The sequence below is a fragment of the Bubalus kerabau genome, chromosome 9 (assembly GCF_029407905.1).
Source record: "Bubalus kerabau isolate K-KA32 ecotype Philippines breed swamp buffalo chromosome 9, PCC_UOA_SB_1v2, whole genome shotgun sequence".
Classification (NCBI taxonomy): domain Eukaryota; kingdom Metazoa; phylum Chordata; class Mammalia; order Artiodactyla; family Bovidae; genus Bubalus; species Bubalus kerabau.
This window is the reverse complement of record NC_073632.1, coordinates 94,731,921-94,757,726: the sequence shown is the minus strand read 5'-3', so window position 1 is coordinate 94,757,726 and position 25,806 is coordinate 94,731,921. Positions and strand designations below refer to the sequence as shown.

General features: G+C 36.7%; 1 protein-coding gene across 4 annotated transcripts in view; it reads right to left on the bottom strand.

Moving 5' to 3' along the window:
- Positions 1-268: 268 nt before the first annotated feature.
- The window catches only part of TAB2 (TGF-beta activated kinase 1 (MAP3K7) binding protein 2), an 84,526-nt gene continuing 58,988 nt past the window's right edge, over positions 269-25,806 (bottom strand). For all 4 annotated transcript variants that reach the window (XM_055535916.1, XM_055535914.1, XM_055535917.1 and 1 more), the window contains 4 exons: positions 7,381-7,541; positions 7,078-7,171; positions 5,689-5,769; positions 269-2,303 (listed from right to left, as the gene is read on the bottom strand). In XM_055535916.1, the coding sequence (XP_055391891.1) occupies positions 2,161-2,303; positions 5,689-5,769; positions 7,078-7,171; positions 7,381-7,541 (479 nt within the window). In that variant the 3' untranslated portion in view covers positions 269-2,160. The remainder of the gene's footprint in view (positions 2,304-5,688; positions 5,770-7,077; positions 7,172-7,380; positions 7,542-25,806) is intronic.

Below are 25,806 nucleotides of genomic sequence, written 5' to 3'. Positions count from 1 at the left end.
GAAATGAAAGAATAAAGCTATAATAAACTTTGAAAAGAGGAATATTCATTTCTCTGGCTTAGCTGAAACATGGCTGCTTTCATTAGTTAAAAAGAAGCCTGGGGAAATTGATACGAATAATCTGAGAACTGCCGCGGAATGCCATGATGTCAGGAGGAGACTCTGGAGGTTGAGTTTCCTCTGATTTCTATTAACTATCAAATGTTCTGCTGGGGTATAATTTACCTCCTATCCCACAAAACTTTAAGAACAAGTCACAAAATCCATGTTAGAATATAAGTTTTTTAATTTTTATAAATAACTTATCTGTTACAAAGATAGTTTACCCAGCTAAATCACAAAACCATCAACTCAAGATATCCAAATTACGTTTTATTAATAAAACAAGTAAAAACTGATTTATCAATCTTCACATAGAACTGCAGATGAAGCTGAAAAACAAGGCCTATTTTAAAACAAAATGCATCAAATGTAAGGGCTTTGGGTTTCTCATCTAATTAACTAGGATTGTCATAGTTCTTCTCATATACAAGATGCAAAGCCTGGAAGTTAAGGCTCTGACATTCATATAGAATCACCTGTAATAATCTTGCTTATTTAAAAAATATTCATTTGCAAACATTTACAGTGGGTGCCAGTCTACATTATCTCCCATCTTTTGCTACATTTCAGCACTTCCCTTAATCCCATTCTAAGCACTGATATATAATTTCATAATTGTTTTTTTTAAATGCATATTGTTATTTTTTCCTTGATTTCATTTCGTTATATACATTCCTGATCATCTGAATATTTATTTTCCTTATAAAAATATATCATCAAAATAAAGAGATGCTTGAGGTTGCTTCAGTGTTCAAGTTTGCTTGTTTTTCTTTTTTCCAGCTTTTCTTCAGTTGTCCTAAATGCAACTAGCCTTGTTTTATAAATATACACGATACTGCCACCAAGTCAGGTTTAGAAATGGACTGCCCCAACAGTAAAGCATTTAAATTTCTCTCCAAAAAAAGGGCTCTTGGTTTTGAAACTGTACTTTCCCAAGAGTAATCTCTTGTGGAAGTTCTGTGGGACACAAGGCAGATAAAGCAAGCTTAACCTTGTTGCTGTCAGTGGGTTAAAAATACCTTTTGTTTTAAGCTTCCCTGTGGAAGATAAAACACCATGTTGTGTTACCCACCACTAAAGGCAGTATATAGTGTGACCTATAGACATAAGTCTTGTAATATTTTCTGCAATTCACTGTGCAGCATCTGTATGTCTTCACAGAACATCGGTACTCATGAGGGCAAAGTACAGAATAAGTAGAGGAAAGTTATTTTGTGCATAGTTTCATTTCATTAATGCTTTTTTATTTTGAAGGCAATGCTTCTCTCATGTAAGGCTTAAAAAGGGACATGATAGTACTTAATCACTAAAAGGAAAAAAGAAAATTAGTTAACAAAAGACTATTACACTATACATATAGAAATATAAGAAAATAATAAGGAAGAAAAGAAATCACTAAAGCAAACTTGAGAGCTCTGTACAGTAGGAAAAGCTCTGGGGTGTTTCACTCCATGTTTGTACAGACAATGCTGCTGCTCTCCTTTCATCTTTAGACCCTAGACGCTGGCTTCACAGAGTGGAGACGTTTTCAGGGAAGACAAAGACAAGGCCAAGAGTACCACAGATGTGTGAAGTTCTTCCCCTTTCCATTGGCACTATACAGCAGCAAACAGTTTTTAAATAGTTAAACCTTGTTGCTTTTCTTCATGTTTGTAGTGTTTCACCGAAAGCTTAAAAAAAAAAAAAGCCATCATTCTATTCCTTCCTCCTGTCAAAATTCAGTAGTGACATGAGGGAAAAAAGTACTGGGAACACCTAGGTATTAATATGTTGAGAATTATCCATGATGGGCTACTGGTAACACTGTACATGGTTAGGCAGTGGGCAACCAAGTCTTTCAGCAGATTACCTTTCATGTGATGAATTTCAACTGCCCATGACATTAGACTGAGGTATTATTAGCTCTGTGGGTTGACATTTAACATTATTAGCACAACACCATCTTGTCACACCTTCAATTTTACAAAATCCTATGTAGCAGTGAAACTTTTCCCCTGATGACAGACTGGTTTCTTGAATTTCAGATGTGGATTTAGAGAAGATATAGGGCCTCCTGGCTCACAAATGCCTTGGCATCTCACACTGTTCGCAACGGTTTAAGGCTGGATGGTTCAAAAAAGTACAGGCAGCACAACTCCACTGAGCCCCCTCATCATCTTCTGTGTCTTGAGTCTTTGGTGTTTTGATGGTGGACCTTTGATCTGCAAGGAAGCAAAAGAATTATTTTAGAAGCAAATTCACAGTCATAAATTACTGGCAACTATAAACACTATGGGGCTTTCCTCATAGCTCTGTCAGTTAAGCTCTAGCACCACACAGCATGAAACAGCCTGTTAATCCAGTGAAGCATCTGGCTGAAACTGACCCACATGCTTGATCCTCACAACCTGTATCTATCAGGCCGGCACATCTCTGCTGGGGAATAGCAACATGGACATGACTTAATCACCTCAATATCTCCTCAAATGTGAAAAGAGCATCATTTCCCCCAATTTATAGCAGGAGAAAAGGGAAATCACTTCATATGGTCACTAATAGCCAAGATTACCATAATGTCACCTAAGAATGTGAAAAGGTATCCAACTACAATGCAGTACTGCTAGTGCATTTCCGTCTCATTCAAGTGTGAGTTTCATTTCTCACTGATGTAGTAGTTATGTTTCTGATTTCTATCATGAATGGAAGTGTTTATTAAATGTTCTCCATCTGCTAAAATCTAAAATTGCACAAAACGTACTAATTTCTAAAATCTTACTTAACTAAATGTCAACAACAGACTTGGAGAAGCAAATTAGTATAAAATTTTATCAGACTTTATTTCTCATGTTATTTGAAAACGTATTTGTTATGGAACACTAGAAAGACTACCAGCTCCAGAGTCATGAGAATGGAGTTCTATTCATGGTTCTGCTATTAACTCCTAATTTCTTTGCTCTGTTTTCTTAGATAATCATGTTTCCTCTACATCTAGTCTTTCTTTCTTATAAAATAGTCACTGCAGTTTTATGAGGTCAATGTTCTAAATGTTTGAATGTACAGAGGTATCTTAAATGTAAGAAATATATTCCTCCATGGTTGTGTCAAAGATGAAATTACATTTATAAAACTACTTTTTTGGGGGAGGGAGGTATCTTTGTAATTTAAAATAGGATTTAAATAGGATCAAGCATAAAATAGGATTCCTATAAATTATTTTGGGGAGGTTTGAGCATGCACCATTGGGTCTCTCCAGTCACAGTTTATGATTTGCAGTTTACAAATTATATTAAAAATGTATATTAATTTGCAAATTCTACCTATTCCACCGAGCTGGTAAGTAAATGATATCTTTTCTGTTATTTTAAAAGACAAACTGATATATAGTGGATAAAAATATAGGAAGTCAAGTTTCTGTAACAAATTCAAAATAATTAAGTGACGGTACTTTGTTTAGTGGCACTTTATTTAGTGTTTGGTCTTAAGGTTAACATTTTATTGCAAAATTCCCACTTTAGGCATGGGAATTTTTAGGCATCACCATGATTTTGGCACATGCATGAGCACCATGAAAGTATTATTTATATAGTAATTTTCTTTAAATTGAATAGCTTTAAAACAAATATCGAGGGAACTTTGCCGGTGATCCAGTGGCTAAGACTCTGCACTCCCAATGCAGGGGGCCCAGGGTCAGGGAACTAGATCCCACATGCCACACCTAAGACCTAGCACAGCCAAACAAATAAATACATATTTAAAAAATTATCTATTTAAGGTTTATCTAGGTAAAAATATTTTAAAAATCAAGGGTCTGACAATACGAATTAGCATCCACCTAAAACTAAAAAATGAACAGTTTAAAAAAGTTCGACTTTTTACCATCTACAATTATTCCACAATTTTCTAGAACAACTGTTTTAATCTGGGGATAATCCAGTCTATTTATTAGAATTTTGGTCTTACTAAGGTTAGAAAACATTCCAATCTGGCACATTTTTAGTAAAACCTTGTCTATCCTTTTTGTTAACTACAAAGGTTTTTTAGGAGGGCTAATCAATCTGTATTAACACTTCATTCTATTACTAAGTGCCAGGATTATCTTCAATATTTAAATATCTAAGGTAATCAAATAGAGGACCTAATTTTTTTTAAATGAAAAAAATCTCCAATGGTTTTCTTGCAACTGCACAAAATCTTCTGGTCCTTCGAATTATGACTCTTTATTATTAGTGGTATTTGGAAACTAAGTAACCACCAGAATCGAGAAAAGAGGAAGTTCTTTAGGGTGCACAGTAGGAGATGACTTGTGATGGCCACACTTTATTTTAGCTGTTAAAAAATCCACACTGCAAAGCGGAACTGATTTTAAGAACTAAGTAAAACCTCTCTAAGTGAAACTAGTAACTCCCTATTTTAGCCTTAAGGCAAAAATGACTAATTCTTTATTTCTCTAAAAATATCCAGTACACGAGCATTTATCTTTTGTGAAAAGCTTTTTAAGTTTTTTTTTCCCTTACTTTTTATCATGAAAAATTTCAAATACACACAAAAGTAGTGAAAACAGTGAAATAAACTCTCAGCCCTTATGCTGCCTCAACAACTGTCAAGACAAATGTTATTTCATCTATACCCCATCTCCCTCTTACCCATAACACATAAGTACTGAATTACATGGAAACAAAACAGGATCTTTTTATATGAGAATTTTTAGTTTTTGAAAGAGAATAAAAAGATTAAGGCAACTCATTCAGAGTCTAAAATGTCCATTTTGCTTATTTTAAGGAGCTAGGCTATACCACTGCTTTCCTTATTCCTTTATTCAATTAACATCCAATGTCTGAACACTTGCTTACTCACGTACTGTGTCAAATGCCCAATTTCACTTTTGATCCTCTGTACTAAGACTTCATTACATTCCAGCTAACTATGTTTAAAAACTTTTAAGTAATAAAAAAAATATGAAGCCACAGCTAGGCCTAATTGAATTATAACTGAATAAAAACTAAGGAGTGGAGACAACAGGATACTGAGTGAGAATATGAAAATTCTTATAACAAACCAAAGATTGTTCCCATTTCTACATATTTTTTAATACCTGGAGTAAAACACCCACCCAAATGTTTCAACATTTCTTAGTTTGGTGTGTACATAATCTGTATCGATGACATAAAAATGACAGGTAATAATTAAAAAAAACATTTATCTGAAATTCAGAGAATTCTGATTATAGAGAACTATGCATAAACTATATAGGACAGAATACTTATGAAAAATAAACTTTCCTAAGGTGTCTTCCTTAATGTTTGTCTAAAATTTCAAAGAATACAAGTTTTTATACCTGGTGATTTTTTTTTTTGCCAAGATTTGCTATTCTGGGAGTATACAATGAATCCTAAGGACATGCATATTACTTTTAAAGGGCTAAGTACATTACATTTTTGAACTCTCCCAATTCCCAGCATGTTAAGTGAAAATAAGTATCTTCCTAGTGAATCCATCCAAGAATGCCAAAGTTGGAAGTACTTCTAGAGTGGAAGGCTGCTAAGAATAAAATTTTCTCAGATCTTGTTTTTCAAAACCAACAGTTTCACACCTACTGGATACACTAACCTTTGGGTTTTGGTGGCACAGGGCCTACAAATCCAATATTGTCATAAAAGTTATGAATAGCACTGGGATTGAAATGTGGTCCTGAAATATATAAAAAGAAGTATATCAATGTTTATAGCTCAAAAAAATTAAAAAGATTTTTAAAAAGCAAATATTTTCTTTCTTAAAAAAAAATCAGTTAAATAGAAAAAACACTTTTCTTTTATTTCACACCTCTAATCTCCAGTTACATGAAAGGATTTCAAAAACAGCTGAAATAGGTGTAATATATCAATAGTACCCATAACAGAAGTCCAACCTGTAAACTGAGGAAGAAGTTAGATTAATGCAAGACAGTAAAAGAATTAGAACAGATCCCTGTTGCATGTGACAAGTTAAGATAACTTAAAATTTGACAATGTAAAATATAATTTTAACATGGTCTTAAGCAACTAAATAGCTTGGCCTCAAGTAAGTATAAAAACCTGAACTAATATAATGTGATGCTTCAGATTTTAAACAAAAGGAACAAGTTCAAAGATTACATTTTCTAGACTAGCACCAATCTTTTCTCTCCAAGTTAAATTATGGCATTTTCTATGACTGTTTCAAGAGAAACAGCTTACTTACTAAAAGAAAATAAAACGAATCATCTTCCAGTTTAATGGATTTTGGCACACACTGAGAAGTGTGACTACGGGCTTATTTTTTGGCTTCTTCCCTTTCCTGTCTTTTTCATTTTATATATTTCTATTATTTCCAAACTTCAGAATTAGGTTTAAGTTATAAACATTCTTTTTAGTTGTCTATGGAACACTTTTTACTCACTCACGTACTGTGCCAAATGCCCCAATCTTAATTTACTCCACAATAAGCAATTATTACTGGTCAATAACAGTTCAAATACCATAAACTATCATTTTCCTAAAAATATTGTATGTCATATTTTAATTTTCTTCTCTATGTCATCAATTAAGTAAGTGCCATTAGAGTGGGGATGCCTTTTAATCATGTTCTTAAAAGCATAATTCTTCAAAGGTAGAAGGAAAAAAGGGAAACAGGAATATGAGTATATATATTACGATCTTAATAAACACTGTAACAGATTATATTAATACATAACAGCAATACTTTTGACAATACAGCCAGACATACTAATCACTGTCTTCCCTTAATGTATGACTAAAGGGGATTTGAAGGCTATTAAACGTATCAAATTACTCCTCAACCAAATAAATGTACAGCTTTGGAGGGAAGAGTGGCAAGTAAGAGAAAGTAAGAATCTCAGCAGCACTATATGGCTCCAAATCAAATCTGAAACAAGATTACAATTGAAAGTCTGTTTTCAGCCACAGGAAGAGCTGATAAATTAACACAAAGAATTTCAGCTGAATATGCATTGAACTTTACCTCGGGCTTGAAAAAGATCAATTTCTTTGGTTAAGCAGTCAATGTCAATCTGGAGCTGTCTATTACAACTTCTCAACTGCTGCATTTCTTCGAGCTGAAAAATAATTCCAGGTGAGGATCTACATCGAACTCTTGTGTTATTAGTTAAGAAGGAGTCAAGTTTTGCAGGGGGAGGTAAGGACAGAAAAACAAGTATGAATTAAGAGCATTTCTAGAAAAGTAGGTCAAGCTTTTATACTGATGACAGGTTGCCTATTCTCATGTTCAAGCATAACAGTTACAAGTACAGAAAGAAAGACTTACTGAAGGTATTTGGGATATGGAATTTGATCTTTTCAGACGCCTTCGAGTTAGATTATTTTCCATTTCATTGACCTCAGATTTTAGTTTATCCAGCTTTTTCTTTTGAATCTCAAGTTCTCTTTGAAGCCGTTCCATTCTGGCCTTCTGATGTACCAAAAGAGCTGCAATACATATTAGTACATATGAAGATCCACCCAGTTTAGTCAATTAACCTTTAAACAACCTTGGGAAAACAAAACAGATAACTATTTCTGTGACAAACAAGAGGTTCCGAAGAATCTCAAAGATAACACTAAAACAAAGTATTGTGTGTTAAATATTTAAAATTTCAGAATTTTTAACTTTAGAGAATTATTTTATTTTTGACTTGAGAATCATTTAAGCATATAAACAACTTAATGGGAATGTGGGTTAGGTTAAATCCATTTTGATGTATGCAATAAATAAAAGTGATTGATTTCGATCCACATGAATGTTAACATTAAACTGCTCAAACTGCAAATCAAAAACAAAATCATTCAGATAAACCAAATACATTTTCTTATATTCCAATTATATTGTGTGAAAATATTTTCCTAAGATTTTTTTAAAAAAGAAAATAAGCAATCAATCTTGTCACATGAATGATGAACTGCTTGGGAAACCTTAGTAAACCATAAAACTGGTATATATGATTTTGCCACTTCTGGACAAAACGAGTTTGACTTTTTAGGATATTGTACTGGTGGTGAAGATAACTGAATTTACTATTAAATGGAGGCTTGGGATGACTCTACCACGAGAAAACAAGCTGATTTGAGAAAGTATAATAAATAAACTCTAAAAATGAAAAATAGCAATTAAAAAAGTCAAGTCGATTAAACAGATTAGATTAATGCTAAATAGTCACCATCAATCAACAAACTAAAATTTCCAAGAAGCTAAAAAGGAAGGAAAAGGCTATATATATTCAGGCCATTCAGTCCAGCAGTGTATTATAGAATCTGAATTAGGGTGTGGGGTGTGGGGAAGCTAGTTAGGCTCAAGTGCTTTAAAATTAACTTTAAATGGTAGACAATTTTTCCCAACAAAAATCTGACACTAATACAATTCACAGGTATCTCCCTCTGTAATTCTCCTTTCTTATTTATTGGAAGAAAAGAGTATTAGGGGAATATGTCTTATATTTAAGTTTTAAAAATCATGACTGATTCTTGGTATCTTATCTCTCATTTTAATATATATTCTAAAAACGCAGGGAGGTGTTTTGGAGGTACACATGTTCCTGATAGAAAACTCACTGTGTCTTTGTATATCCATAACCACCCCAGGCTTGCTTTGTCAGACCTTTATTAATTTTGTTTATTTTACTTGAATTGCAAAGTTTTATGCCTCTATTTCCAAAACATAAGAATTGTGCATTAGGGTTTATTTTATTCTCTTAAAAGAAGATGAGGAGTGGATTGTTATTTCTGAGTGGGACAGTAAGAAGAGAAAGACAGAGGCATGAAGTGAGAATGAAAAGCAAGGCAAAGGAAAACTATAAGAACATAACATACTTTCCTTCATTTCTAAACTCTGATGATCTACCAATGAGTCTCAAATGCCATTAGTAAGACATTTGTTCAAATTAATGATTATTTAAAAGCAGTATTTCTTAAAAATTAATGGAGATCATCTCCCTAAAAGCTTTTCCCTAAATATGCAAAACAAAAAAAACTTTAAAAAACGCGTTTATTTAGTGCTTCTAATGACTAAGTGATAATTTTTATTTGTACTGAGTTAGAAAATAAGACATACATTTGTGATATTATTCAATATTACATGAGGAGAAGGGATAAGAATAGATTTTCTGAGAAACTGATTTATACAGTGAGGGCAGACAGAGAACCTCTGAGTGAGGAATTACTGTTAACAATTAGCTCTAGGCTGGTGATTTCCTTGAAGTAACCAGCAGAAGCAAATGCAAACTGCTCTGGCAACCTACTTCCAGTATGGAGGGACACCTACTATGGAATTCAAAATCGGAAAAATCCTCAATGAAGAGAAGCTCTCAGCAGAAAAGTATGACCGAATAAGAAAACCATCTACCATGAGAATCAACAGCCCAAGAGGAGCCCCCTAAAACTTGGTTATATAATAACTTCAAAGAAGCTATGGAAATACCTGTTTAAGATGATTATAATGATCATAGAAGAATATAACAAATAAGACACCATGAATAAGTTTTGGAGAAGTACCATTAACAACCTCTAGAAATGGAAAATAGCCATTGAAACAGTCAACCAAATACATTAAACTGTAGATTACACATAGTCAAAGACATATTTAGTGACCCAAGAGATAAATCTAAGAGTATTCTCAAAATGCACAGAGATAAAGTGATGGGACACATAAAAGAGGGGTTAAAAGATCTTAAATAAATATAAAAAGGAGTTGTAGAAGGAGACAATAGAGTATATGGCAAAATTTGAAGAGAAACCTGAAGAAATGAAATAATATTTCAGAAGCTAATGGAATAACTAATTCACTTAATCAAATTACTGGAGTAGGGATGAATAGATAAAGTTGGAGGATTTTACAAACCATGGACTGCTCCTAAAGAAAGAACTACTGAAGATGTTTTTTTTGATACGGAGGACATTAATACAAGAGGAAGGAACAAGATAATGAACGTAAAAAAAAGTTCTAACTCTGAAACAAAGGAAAAAGACCATGGTAGTGGGTGGGGAGGCAAAGACTGTTCAAAAGAGAGTAAAACTAAAATATTAGAGAAGAATAACAAGAAATTGGAAATATGAAAATTAGATGAAAAGCATTCTAAGGCTTTAAAAGTGTTTATAAAGAATATTCTTAGTTCAGTTTAATTCAGTTGCTCAGACGTGTCTGACTCTTTGCGACCCCATGGACTGCAGCATGCCAGGCTTCCTTGTCCATCACCAACTCCTGCAGCTTGCTCAAACTCATGTCCATCGAGTCAGTGATGCCATCAAACCATCTCATCCTCTTGTCATCCCCTTCTCTTCCTGCCCTCAATCTTTCCCAGTATCAGGGTCTTTTCCAATGAGTCAGTTCTTCACGTCAGGTGGCCAAAGTATTGGAGTTTCAGCTTCAGCATCAGTCCTTCCAATGAACACCCAGGACTGGTCTCCTTTAGGATGGAATGGTTGGATCTCCTTGCAGTCCAAGGGACTCTCAAGAGTCTCCAGCACCGCAGTTAAAAAGCATCAATTCTTTGGCACTCAGCTTTCTTTATACTCTCACATCCATATATGACTACTGGAAAAACCCCATGGAGAACCCCATGAACAGTAATGAAAAGAATATTCTCAAGTGTCGCTAAACCAAATATACATGTTAATATCTAGGGATAAAGATGAAGAGTATACAAGAAAGCTAAATATAGTTTCTAAAAGAACAAAAGGATAGAATTTGATTAAACTTAGCAGGAAAGGAGGAAAGTGGAAAGAACTAGAATACAAATAATTCCAAATATATCAGTAATCATAATAACTGTGATCTAATTAAATTAATCTGTTTAGATATAAAAGATCTACAGCTGCATTGCTGTTTTCCAAAAGCACTTAAAATGTAATTTGCTAATCCATTCTTTTAATATATTGAGAGCCTATGTCAGGATTGTTGTAGCCACTCAGGAAATCAACGAACAAGAAAGGTAAAAATCCCTACCCTGCTGGAGCTTGGAGATATGGGTGTGTGTGTCCCAAGAACAAAGCTCTAAAAAAGGGGTCAGCAAATTATGGCTAAAGGGCCCAATCTGGACATTGCCTGTTTTGTGAACAAAGTTTTACTAGAATATAGCCACGCTCACTTGTTTACCTATTGTCTATGTCTGTTTTTGTTACAACTGAAACCACGTGGCTTGTAAAATTCCACATAATTTAGTATTTGGCTGTTTATCAGATCATGTGGAGAATGAATAAATGGGGACCCATCACAGCTCAGAAAGGTTGAAAATCAAAGGACTAAAGTAAAGTAATACTTTGTCCTCTAGGCAGCCCTCTAAGAGATACAAAGTAAGAGCAGCCAACTGCTAGAGATATTTGAAGACTGTAAGGAACTAAAAAGGCAACAACAAAACCCAGACCTAGCTCCACTCCTGCCTAAACTGACTTAACCCTTCACACAATATCCTGACAGGAAAAAAGGTATTCTGGTTTCTGGATGTAAAGGTCTCAGTCTCTTCTGTTTTTTTACATATAATTTTTGGCATTCAATAATAATAAAAGAAAAAAGTAACAACACACAGAAAAGTGAGAGAAAAATTCAACGAATCACCAAGAGGGAAAGCAGTCAATGGAACCATATTCAAAGATGACCCAGATGCTGGAAGTAGCAGGCAGGAAATTGCAAAATAACTATGATTGAAGCTTCCTAGGTGGTACAGTGGTAAAGAATCCGTCTGCTAACAGGAGACGCCAGAGACTTGGGTTTGATTCCTGGGTCAGGAAGATCTCCTGGAGAAGGAAATGGCAACCCACTCCAGTATTCTTGCCTGGGGAAAATCCCAAGGACAGGGGAGCCTGGCAGGTCCCAAAGAAATGGACACGACTGAGCGACAGAACATACACACAAAATGTTGAAGGAGTTAGGTAAAAAGATGAACATGTAGGAATTGATGGATAATCTGAGAGGAGAGATGGAAATTATTGAAGAAGAGTCAAATATTGGAAATAAAATATGGTATCAGAGATAAAGAATTCTTTCAACATGCTTACCAGCATGCTGGATACAGAAGAATCAGTGAACCTGAAGACAGAGATTATGTCAATTGAACACAAAGAAAAAGAGGGAAGAAGAACAAAGCATCCAAGAGGTGACAGGCAATATGTGTCTATAATATACATGTAACTGGTGAAAGAAATGGAAAAACAGTAAGTCGTATTTGAGGATAATGGCTAAATGGTTTCCAAAATTAATGAAAGACAATAAATCACAGATCCAAGAAGCCCAGGGATCTCCAAGTAATATCAAAACAAAACAAAACCTAGACATATAATAAGACTGCTTAAAAAACAAAGATACAGAGGAAATCTTGAAGGCGGATAGAGACACTTTAAAACTGATATACTAGGCAAATATAACACTGAAATAAAGCCAGTGTAATAATACTCATTTCAGGAAAAAAGCTGAGCGAGAGAAGGTCAATATTCAGTTCAATTCAGTTGCTCAGTTGTGTCCGACTCTGCGACCCCATGGACTGCAGCATGCCAGGCCTCCCTGTCCATCACCGACTCCCGGAGTTTACTCAACTCATGTCCACTGAGTTGGTGATGCCATCCAACCATCTCATCCTCTGTTGTCCCCTTCTACTGCCTTCAATCCTTCCCAGCATCAGGGTCTTTTCAAATGAGTCAGTTCTTCGCATCAGGGGGCCAAAGAACTGGAGTTTCCGCTTCAGCATCAGTCCTTCCAATGAATATTCAGGACTGATTTCCTTTAGGATGGACTGGTTGGATCTCCTTGCAGTACAAGGCACTCTCAAGAGTCTTCTCCAGCACTACAATTCAAAAGCATCAATTCTTCGGTGCTCAGCTTTCTTTACAGTCCAGCTCTCACATCCATACATGACTACCGTCTAGCTTTGACTAGACGGACATTTGTTGGCAAAGTAATGTCTCTGCTTTTTAATATGCTATCTAGGTTGGTCATAACTGTTCTTCCAAAGAGCAAGCGTCGTTTAATTTCATGGCTGCAGTCACCGTCTGCAGTGATTTAGGAGCCCCCCAAAATAAAGTCTGTCACTATTTCCACTGTTTCTCCATCTACTTACCATGAAGTGATGGGACCAGATGCCATGATCTTAGTTTTCTGAATGTTGAGTTTTAAGCCAACTTTTTCACTCTCCTCTTTCACTTTCACCAAGAGGCTCTTTAGTTCTTTGCTTTCTGCCGTAAGTGTGGTGTTATCCGTGTATCTGAGGTTACTGGTATTTCTTCCAGCAGTCTTGATTCCAGCTATGTTTCCATCCAGTCCAGCATTTCTCATGATGTACTCTGCATATAAGTTAAATAAGCAGGGTGACAATATACAGCCTTGACGTACTCCTTTTCCTATTTGGAATCAGTCTGTTGCTCCATGTCCAGTTCTAACTACTTCTTCTTGACCTGCAGTCTCAGGAGGGAGGTCAGGTGGTCTGGTAGTCCCATCTCTTTTAGAATTTTCCACAGTTTACTGTGATCCATACAAAGGCTTTGGCATAGTCAATAAAGCAAAAGTAGATGTTCTTCTGGAACTCTCTTGTTTTGTCTATGATCCAGTGGATGTTGGCAATTTGATCTCTGGTTCCTCTGCCTTTTCTAAATCCAGCTTGAACATCTGGAAGTTCACGGTTCATGTACTGCTTAAGCCTGGCTTGGAGAATTTTGAGCATTACTTCGCTAGCATGTGAGATGAATACAATTGTACAGTAGGTTGAACATTGTTTGGCACTGGCTTTTTTTGGTATTGGAAGGTATTAATAGGAGATAAAAAACTGATTAAGAAAAAGATATAGTAAGAGAGATGAAGAAGTCATAGTTACTGAAGGTATTATTATGGGGATGTTTTAAAGTTACAGAGTAAATACTTCAGAATGTTTCTTAAACAGAAAAAATACTACATCTTTGGGAATTCACAAAGGAGTTTTTGCAATGGCTGAAGATATGGCTTATCTTTGAGAATTAAGGTGAGATATCACCTATGACAGGCTGAAACTGTAAAGTAAATCCACTGTCTTAAAACTTATCTAAGAGATATTTCTTTTCAATGAAAACAAAGTTGTGCAGCAGAGTTATGACTATATTAGAAATAACAATCTGCAGACTATTCAGGATCTTTTAAGTATGTCTGTTAATTACAAACAAACTAAAAAATGCTCTGGAAATAGTATAAGAGAGACATGGTCTCAATTTCTCTAGTAGGTGCCTGGATTTTTATGTGTCTAGTTCACTTTTCAATTGTGGCTTGGGAGTTGTAGATAGGTGTCTGAGAAAGATGAATTACAAAGTAGTGTCAAGGTGAATTTCTAAAAATCACTGAAAATTCATCTAAAGCTAAACTTTTTCTCCAGTTGTGGTTTTGTCTACAATTTTAGTCTTCACTGTACAAAATATTACACAATACAGATTCATTAAGAAACATTATTAAGAATATTCATAATAAAGAAGAATGATTATAATGCTTACTTATAAAGACACTTTTGCTTTGATCAGTCTCTCCTAAATAAAGGAGTTGGGTATTGACTGTCTGGGGAGAAAAAATATGACAATTATACTTCCAGCATCCAAAAGAAGCAGACAGCCTGGAAACAGTCAGCAAGGGTGACAAGGTGACGGCTACAGTTGTGGGCCAAGATTAGAACATTTCACCTCTGTTACAGGAAAGACTGAACAGGAATCTGAGGAAATCCCTTAGACTGCTTTTCGGGTTTTTTCTCCCCTTTGTTTTGGCATACAACGAAACTGCTATAAACAAAATAATATCAACCACACCTACAGATGAATGAGGTTCATGCACAATGTCATGATATGTACTTGTAAAGAAAGAGGGGTGATCTGTTAAACAGACTCCAGTGGGTAAGCTAAGGAAAAAATCCTTTCCATTCCTGTCAATTATTTACATTTAGACTAATATGGACTTTAAAAGTCAAATACAAAGAATCAATTATATTAGAGAGGATTTCCAGTTAAAGGGGACTGAAAGGAAAGTGAAAATGAAACTTGTTGTGTCTGACTCTTTGTGACCCCATGGACTATACAGTCCATGGAATTCTCCAGGCCAGAATACTGGAGTGGGTAACCCTTCCCTTCTCCAGGGGATCTCCCCAACCCAGGGATCAAACCCAGGTCTTCCACATTGCAGGTGGATTCTTCACCAGCTGAGCCACAATATTCTGCCTTTTGAAACCTCATGAAAATAACAGAGGAATAAAATGGATAGAATCCAACAAAGGTAAACAATAGGAAGAAGGTAATTAGTGGCAAGAGATTTCAACAAGTTCCTGGAAGACTGAATGTAGATGAAATGGAATAGACTAATGGAGGACGGAGAAAGCTACAGTCTCTGCAAAGAGGCAGATAATTTGCCATGCAGAAACCTAAAAGAAGCTCCTGGAGAATGCAAGTAAATAACAGAAGGCAGAAGTGAGGGATGGACCAGAAAAGGGGGCTTAATTACAAGTCTCTGAATAGAACAGTCAACCTCTCCCCATCCCATGGAATCTTAAGCACAGCATGCTTAAGCATAAGCAACCTAAAGACCTAAAGACTTTTTAGGTTGCTGACACTACAGAAAGGTGGCTCTTTGATATGCTAATTCTACCAAGGAAATAAGGGATATACTTAAGGTGCCATATAGTGATTTCTTTTTTTCCAAACTATCTAACCTGCCTTTTTAAATAGACAAAAAAGGAGGAGGAATAACAGAAAAATATACTCAGTACTTTTAAAATCTTCTTTCAGTCAAAGTTAAGTTTTAGTAAAGTTTTAAGCTTACAACTCCCTCTGGTGGTTGATAAATAAACATGTAGAATCACTATGAACTAGTAGAATCTCTTTAGAGAGAGAGACTTAAAATTAAAATTGGTAGCATGTACTGGAGAAGGCAATGGCACCCCACTCCAGTACTTTTGCCTGGAAAATCCCATGGATGGAGGAGCCTGGTAGGCTGCAGTCCATGGGGTCGCTAAGAGTTGGACATGACTGAGCGACTTCACTTTCACTTTTCACTTTCATGCATTGGAGAAGGAAATGGCAACCCACTCCAGCGTTCTTGCCTGGAGAATCCCAGGGACGGGGGAGCCTGGTGGGCTGCCGTCTATGGGGTCGCACAGAGTCAGACACGAGTGAAGTGACTTAGCAGCAGCAGCAGCAGCAGCAGCATGTACTGAGACAGTCATCCGTGTTCTTCATCAAATACTTCTGGCTCTCTGCTTTCCAGGTATATAGCAGATATGCGCCTCCTCATCCTCTCTGAATTAGGGGTGGTATGTGGACTTGTTCTTTCTAAACAGTAACACGTGTCGGGGCAGAAAATGAAGGAGTCAGAGCTAATTTGCTGTATGCCCTTTGTCTTGCCTGAACAATCATGGAAGCACAGAGATGGAGCTTCCCTTAACCTGGGTACCTGAGTGAGGGTGATGTAGAACAGAGTCCACCAGCTAATCTATTTGTCAAGTGAGCTAGAAATAAACCTTTGTTGTTTAAAGACACAGTTTGTTAATAGCAGCATAACCAAGCCTAAATGATACATGTATCAAAATTAAAAAAATACAATATCCTTTGACACAGCAGTTTCCTACTCCTGGTAATCTCTTCTGCCAACATACCTGGGTGTGGTTAAAATTTTCATGCATAACATTTTTATTGCAGCAGTTTGTAAAAACAAGACCCTAAGATTTATCAAAAAAGGAGTGATTAGAGATTATGGTACAAAATATGATACAGTCATTTTTAAAAGAGGCAGATCTGCAATTCCTGACTTGGAATACTCTCAAAGAGACAAAAACAAAAGCTCTTATAAAAAGAGAAAGTAAACTATGTTTCACTTGTATTGAAAATGTATAAATATATGTATGCTTCATATACAGTTTCAATTTCTAGAAGAATACAAAATGAACTGTGAATAGCTACTGGTTGTCTCTGGTGTGGAGAACTTTTCATTATAAATCCTTTTGGTTTGCTTATCTTTTTTTTTTTTTTAAAAACAAGTATATTTAGAAAAATATTTTGGTGTAATCCCTATAGAATCCCAGCTTGTAGAAACTGATAAGTTGATTCTAAAATATATATGGAATAGCAGGAGACCTCAAATAACCAACCTCAAAAAAGAACAAAGTAGAATGTACACACCGCAATTTCAAAACTTACTATGAAGTAACAACAATCAAGGCAGTGTAGTAATGGCATAAGGACAAACATATAGACAAGCAAACAAACAAAAAAACAAAAGGTACAGAAATAAACCCATCTGTTTATGGTCAACTGATTTTCTATAAAGGTCCCAAGGCCATTCAGTGAGAAAAGTCTTTTCAACAAATGGTGCCGGGAACAGATAACTGACAAGCACCTACTGTATAGCACAGGGAACCCTGCTTCAGTATTCTGTAATAACCTAAATAGGAAAAGAGTTTGAAAAAGAATAGATACAAGTATATGAATAGCTGAATCACTTTGCTGTACACCTGAAATTGACAACATTGTTCACTCCACTCCAACATAAAAAAGAAAAAAAAAAAAAAAAAAAAGGAAACTGATGGCATAGGAGAAAAATTTTCAACAATAACAACAAACCTAAATGGTGCTGGGACATTTGGATTGCCACATGAAAAAGAATGAAATTTGGACACTTATCTCACAGCCTTATATAGAAGTTAACTCAAAATAGATGAGACAAAAATTTAAACGCTAAAACTCTCAGGAGTAAATCCTGATCACCAGGGATTTATCCACTGATTCTTAGATATGACACCAAAGATAGGAATAACGAAAGGAAAGCGCTAAGTCAGACTTCAGCAAAATTAAAATTTGTGCTTCAAGGACACTCACCAAGAAAGTGCAACGGTAACTCACAGAATGGGGGAAACAGTTGTGAATCACACAAGGGACTTATAACCAGAATATACAAAGAGCTCATACAGCTCAGTAATAAAAACAAGGACCTAATTAAAAAATCGGCAAAGGATATAAACTGGCATTTCTCCAAAGAAAATACACAAATGGCTCGACATCATTAGTCATCAGAAAAATGTAAATCAAAATGAGATACCACTTTACAGCTACTGGGATGGTAAGAATCAAAGAAAATAGCAACTGTGGTGGAAGATGTGGAGAAATCAAAACCCTCCAAGATTGCTGGTGGGAATACAAAATGGTGCAGCCATGTTGGAAAACAGTGTGGCAGCTCCTTACTCGAATGGCTAAACGCAGACCCACCGTAGCACCCAGCAATTCTACTCATGTGTGTATACTTACACTTATGTGTATACATATGTCCACATAAACTTGTACACAAATGTTCATCGCAGCATTATTTACAATAGGCAAAAGTTAGAAACAATCTAAATGTCCATTAACTGATGAATGAATAAATAAAATGCAGTGTATCTATACAATGGCAGAATGCACCATAAAAAGGAATGAAGTACTAACACATGTTACAACTTGGATGAGCTTTTAAAACATTATCCTAAGAGAAAAAACCTAGTCACAAAAGACTACATATTATGGAATTCTACTCATATGAAGTGTCCAGAATATGTAAATATACAGACAGGAAGCAGATTAGTGACTACTTATGGCTGAGGGTGGGGGTGATGGGATAAGAGGTGACAGATAAAGGGTACTGAGTTTCTTTCTGAAGTGATGAAAATGTTCTAATATTGGTTGTGGTGATGGTTGCACACATGTGACTATACTAAAAATCACTGATTTGTACCCTGTAAATGACAAACTTTATCTCAATAAATGTTAAAATAATGACTAAAATTTTTTAAAGCAAAAGAATAAAATATTTGTACATGCGGAAATAAAATGGTCTTAAGATATGTTAACCAAAATTGTATATCATATAGCCCCACACAGTATGTTTATGTTATACATACTGTAGAGGATATATCGGAGAAGGCAATGGCAACCGACTCCAGTACTCTTGCCTGGAAAATCCCATGGACAGAGGAGCCTGGGAGACTACAGTCCATGGGGTCCCGAAGAGTTGAACACGACTGAGCAACTTCACTTTCACTTTTCACTTTCATGCACTGGAGAAGGAAATGGCAACCCACTCCAGTGTTCTTGCCTGGAGAATCCCAGGGACAGAGGAGCCTGGTGGGCTGTTGTCTATGGGGTCGCACAGAATTGGACACGACTGACGTGACTTAGCAGCAGCAGCAGAGGATATATACAATTCCTCGTTATGTATTTATATATACTTATATATGTGTGTGTGTGTATATATATAAATACATATATTTTCTTTCATAAATGAACTTTTTATGAAAGTTTCATAAAAAACTTTCATAAAAAAAGTGAGTGTGAGACAAAGACTATAATTATAAACAGAAGGAGGATAAAGAACTGATAATGGAGATTTCCTCAGATAATTAAATAGTGGGATGGCTGGGCAAAGTGAGAGGTCAGGGGTCAAAAGGAGACATTTTTATTGTACCTTCCCTTTTTGGTGCTAAATTTCTTTTACCATATGGATACGTTATTTTCATTAATACTTGTAAAAAAGTTCAGCTTAATGTAGGAAATAACTTGCTAGTAGGCAAAACTCTTCACAAATGGAATGTACTACCTCAGGAGGTAGCTTGTTTCTCAGAAGTACCCAAGAATAGGATGGATTCACATTTGATAGGGTCCAATTGCTGGACGGGTAAGTGGACAGGATAACGTCTGCTGCAGAGTTCTAGATGATGTTCAGAGTCTCTTCCGGAGAAGGCAATGGCAACCCACTCCAGCACTCTTGCCTGGAAAATGCCATGGATGGAGGAGCCTGGTGGGCTGCAGTCCATGGGGTCTCGAAGAGTCGGACACGACTGAGCAACTCCACTTTCACTTTTCACTTTCATGCATTGGAGGAGGAAATGGTAACCCACTCCAGTGTTCTTGTCTGGGGAATCCAAGGGAAGGGGGAGCCTGGTGGGCTGCCGTCTATGAGGCTGCACAGAGTCGGACACAACTGAAGCGACTTAGCAGCAGCAGCAGCAGAGTCTCTTCCAATCTTGAGATTTATTCCAACTTAAAAAGGTGGTTAGTCTTAAGAATGGGAAGAATCTATGAGGAGTAGGCCATTCTTTTCTCCAAAAGAAAAAAAAATTCTTTAAATGGTCTGATGTCAAGTAATTACTGAGTTAATTTAACATGATCTCACTGTCAACACAGCAAGTCAACATTTAAAAAAAAAAAAAAAAAGGCATTTCCAATTAGCAGATGAATAAAAGTTAAAGTGCAAATTTTAAAATTTAAATTAATTTTTAGTTCTTTTTGAAAAGAGTATCTAACACCCTCAATTTTTGTTATGATTAGCAGTTTTATTAAATCTTGTTAAGTAGAAAGGTGCTGTGGTTTGGAGGGAAGTACTGCTGAAAAAATGATGAAGGAATGAGAAGTTCCAAGAAGCTAATTTTCATCTCATAAGTTTTTTTATTTGTATTTCTATTTTAGGTTCAAAGTCAAAGCTACTTCTTTTCAATATAATAGGACCATAAATATAACTGGAAAGTATTAAAGTATCATAAAAATGATTATAAGAAAAGGTCAATACCATAGGCGTTTTTTGTTATCGATAATGGAGAAGGAGAAGTCATTTTTGGCAGCAATGTTAGTTTGGTAAGAGCTTCTGGTAACTATAACAAAATACAGAACACAGGCCAACCCTTTCCTCCCCTAATCCCCAATGAAAACTGGTTTGAATGAGTGGAGCATTTGTTCTGCACACTTACACAAGTTGCCAGTGTTACAAAAAGCATATGTTTATGAATGGGAGAGGACACCAGAAAGTCTCAGAATACAGTGAATGATGAAAGTGCTTATTGGTTCTTTACAGAAGTTAGGTAAAGTCAGGTGGTATGACTCAAGGAAGGAAATGTAGTTATCTCGCCAGTAACCTTACTACTGGTAAGCAATTTTCACTTTAATATTTGTTCTTAGCAAGTAAAGTAAGAATCTACTTCACGCTGACAGACTCTGAACTGAAATTTCTAACCTGAATTTGTTTTTTCTATTTGGGACTCATTTTTGTCTCTGATTCTTACAGTGGTTTAAGGACTCAGGTATAATTTATTTTCTTTACAGGGGGTAGTGATAGACTTGGTGCTGAGATGAGCAGGGTCCCGAGTGAAGTCTCTGTGTCCTTGTCTTCTGAAGTAAAATGCTTACTCAAGAGTTAATGACTGGAAAATGTGAAGATGTAGAAACAGAGTAACTGTTGGGCTAGGGAACTGCTAACAAGTTAGACTATAATCTGGCCATATAACACAGTCACCAACTCTCAGTTTTCTGAAACACAGAGATAAAGGCCTGACAAACATTCCTAAGTTGTAGTTGTTTATACAGGAAGGACCACACTTCAGATGAAAACTGCTGACCACAAGAACACAGATCCTAGACTAGCTGAAATCAGAAGGCTAATGATACTTGAAACCTCACCCTGATGCCAACCAATCGAAGAACTGTCCATGAGCTCATCAGCCCTGCTCCTTGAACACTATAAAACTCACTAACCTTCCAGGGTGGGTCACATGGTTGTCAGGGAACTAGTCCACTGTGGCGTCCTTTGCCTGGCAAAGCAATAAAAGCTTCACCCAAAACTCTCTCAAGGTTTCTATTAGGCACTGGTGAACAGAGGCCGAGTTTCACTAACTTCCTCCTTCCCTCTCATTCTACAACAGAGGGCATATAAGAAATTATAAAGAAATTCTCATTTTAAAATTTTTATTGTAGTATATATTTCAAATGTTAAATGGTAAGTTAAAAATAATGCATTTTGGTTACCAACTTATTGATGCATGTTCTCTCAATTTAAGAAAAATATTTTCCTATGATTCTAGTACTTGGCTCAACTTCTTTTTTCTACTCTGAAACAGTGTTTCAGGAGCTTTAGAAAGATCAATTTCACTGCAGGAAGCAGGGACATTTCTTTTCTCTTTATTACCCACACCACATAAATTAAGAGTTCAGAAAAGATCCTTACTTAGACACCAGTGTTATTTGGGTCACCTCATTTGGTGCTGTGTAAATGACAAAGCATTACACATGCATAAATTAACAATGCAAGAGATGCACTGTGTAGGAAGGAACAGTCCTTTGATTTGATTGGATGATATATAAGTCTAGGTCAACACTTGTTCCATGGTAACTAGAAAAACGAGATAAGAGGTGGAAGAACAACAGCCACCCCACTACAGTGCACGCACGCAGATAACACAAGGGTACACAGCCATACAAGTGTTAGGAAATTCCATATGTATGTAGGTATGCTTAAGGAAAGTGATCATGGTTGTTCCAGCTGTCTGAAGGTGATTAGTAAAGAGAAATAATCAGTGGCCTATTCTGGGAAACCCTGCTTTTTTGGGTACGATTTGAGTTCTCAAATCAGATCCCTTATTCATTAGCAATTTTTTTTTCTACCTTCAAGTGTCTTTATAAAGTGCTTCCTATCCCTACTCAGGGTATTCCTTTATTGTTTCAAGTTATTTCTAATTATATCTACATATCATCTATTTGTGACTTCTTTCCTAATAGCTGCCTTTATTTATTTTTATTAAGTGATCTTTTAGCTCCATGCTTCTCAAATTGAGCCATACATGGCCCCTCATACATGGTATAGCAGGGGTTATATAAAGATACAAGAGAAACTTGAACCATTTTTTCAGAGGGTTCATTTTGAAAATCTGAAAAGACATTATAGTGCTGTGGGCTCTGTTAACTGCCTAGGTGAGAATCTGGATGCTGCTACCTGTCCTTTGTACAGGTATCAACCTGTTCTTAAGCATTTTAAGCTGAAAATAGGAATATTACTAGTGTCTACTTTATATTTGGTTATGAGAAATAAATGGGCTTTCAGAACAATGCCTAACACACAGTAAGCTTTCAGCAGGTTATTAGTTGTTATGTATCTTAACATGTTGCACTCATCTCACACACTAGTAAAGTAATGCTCAGAATTCTCCAAGCCAGGCTTCAGCAATACATGATCCATGAACCTCCAGATGTTCAAGCTGGATTTAGAAAAGGCAGAGGAACCAGAGATCAAATTGACAACATCTGATGGATCATTGAAAAAGCAAGAGTGTTCCAGAAAAACATCTCTTTCTGCTTTATTGACTATGCCAAAGCCTTTAACTGTGTGGATCACAATAAACTGTGGAAAATTCTGAAAGAGATGGGAATACCAGACCACCTGACCTGCCTCTTGAGAAACCTATATGCAGGTCAGGAAGCAACAGTTAGAACTGGACATGGAACAACAGACTGGTTCCAAATAGGAAAAGGAGTATGTCAAGGCTGTATATTGTCACCCTGCTTACTTAACTTATATGCAGAGTACATCACGAGAAACACTGGGCTGGAAGCAGTACAAGCTGGAATCAAGATTGCTGGGAGAAATATCAATAACCTCAGATATGCAGATGACACCAGCCTTATGGCAGAAAGTGAAGAAGAACTGAAAAGCCTCTTGATAAAAGTGAAAGAGGAGAGTGAAAAAGTTGGCCTAAAGCTCAACATTCACAAAACTAAGATCATGGCATCCGGTCCCATCACTTCATGGCAAATAGATGGGGCAACAGTGGAAACAGTGTCATACTCTATTTTTCTGGGCTCCAAAATCACTGCAGATGGTGACTGCAGCCATGAAATTAAAAGAGGCTTACTCCTTGGAAGGAAAGTCATGACCAACCTAGACAGCATATTCAAAAGCAGAGACATTACTTTGTCAACAAAGGTCCGTCTAGTCAAGGCTATGGTTTTTCCAGTGGTCATGTATGGATGTGAGAGTTGGACTATAAAGAAAGCTGAGTGCAGAAGAATTGATGCTTTTGAACTGTGGTGTTGGAGAAGACTCTTCAGAGTCCCTTGGACTGCAAGGAGATACAACCAGTCCATCCTAAAGGAAATCAGTACTGGGTGTTCATTGGAAGGACTGATGTTGACACTGAAACTCCCTTACTTGGGTCACCTGATGAGAAGAGCTGACTCATTTGAAAAGATCCTGATGCTGGGAAAGATTGAGGGCAGGAGGAGAAGGGGACGACAGAGGATGAGATGGGTGGATGGCATCGCAGACTCAATGGACATGGTAAACTCCAGGAGTTGGTGACGGACAGGGAGGCCTTGCATGCTGTGGTTCATGGGGTTGCAAAGAGTTGGACACAACTGAGCAACTGAACTGAACTGATCTGATCTTAACATTATTCATTTCCCCCTTGAGCAAATGTAAGCAAAGATGGAGAGAGGAAATGCTGAGGGGTGGATTCAGATAAGGATCTCAGAAATAGTCTCACTGAAAAGGTGACTCTGAGTAAAGACCTGAAGGGACTGAGGGAGTTAACCGTGTATTCAGGGAGAAGAGAATTTTAGACAGAGAGACCACCAAGCACAAAGGCCTTAATGTATGCCTTCTAAGGTTTAAGGGGCAGAAGCATGAAGGCCAGCAGGGCTGGGACAGAGTGAGTCAGGTGGTGAGTAAAAGTAAGAGATGAGGGAGAGCCAGTGGATCTCTGAATGAAAAGGTGGTGATCATGTGCAGATGAGTCATACAATCTGACTTATGTTTTTCAAACCGTATTCCTTTAGATGCTGAGTTAAAAGACCCTAAGTAGGCAAGGGTGAAAGCAGGTAGGCTACTGTAATAATCCACTTGAGAGAAGACGGTGGCTCAGACCAGAGTGGTGACAATGGATGGGGGTAGTAAGAAAAGAGAATTCTTGATATACTTTGAAAGTTAAAGTTGACAGGATTTAGTCAAATTAGTTGTGAAATGTGAAAGAAGGAAGGAGTCAGTGGTGTTTCTGAAGTTTCTGGCCTGATTAAGATGTCATTAATGGAGACAGGAAGAGTAAGCTGGGGGCAATGTAAGACGTTTTTTCAGACACAGTAAACTTGGGATGCATTAAATGGAGATGTTAAGGAGATAGTTAAATAAACTGCTTGAAATTCAGGAAATAAATCCAGGTTAGAGTTATAAATTTGGGAGCATTTGGCATAAAATTTAAACTTATGAGGCTGATGGAGATCATCCAGGGAACAGTAAAGACAGAAAAGAGAGAAAGCCCAAGGACTGAACTTTGAGGCTTTGCTCTCACTTTGAACAAAGAAGTGAAAGGTCAGAGAGATGAGGGAGAACCACCAAAGAACACAAGGAGAGGTGCGATCCGAGGGTGGCATACTGTAGCAAGTCAGGTGGACAAAGTGTTTCACAGCGGAGAGGGTGCTCAACTGCAGCAAGCGCTACCCACTCAGATCAAGAAAGACAAGGACTGAAAGACCACCGGGTTTACAATGATGCTGTCAATGACGGCCTTGCCAGGAGCAGGAGTGCTGCAGTGGGAAAAACTCTGGCTAGACAGTAGGCTCAAGGAAGAAGGGGAGAGAAATGGGAGACAGCAAGTTTTAGCAACACTTTATTTTCAAATGCCAGTCAATATATGAGTATGTCTACTTTAGTAAAATATTCCCCTTTTCAAGTTATCTTCATAAAAACAATTACACCCTGGGAGAGTGGGAGGGGAGAGATACAGGTGAGGAAGATTAAGAGGTACAAACTTTCAGTTATGAAATTCTCAGTCACACGTAAGAAATGTACTCTGGGGGAATATAGTCAACAGTTATGTAATATTTTTGTAAGGTGACAAGTGACAACTAGACTAATCATGATCATTTTGAAATGTACAGTAATAATGAATCACTATGATGTGAGTGCCAGGAATTAAAAGAGTGCTGTAAG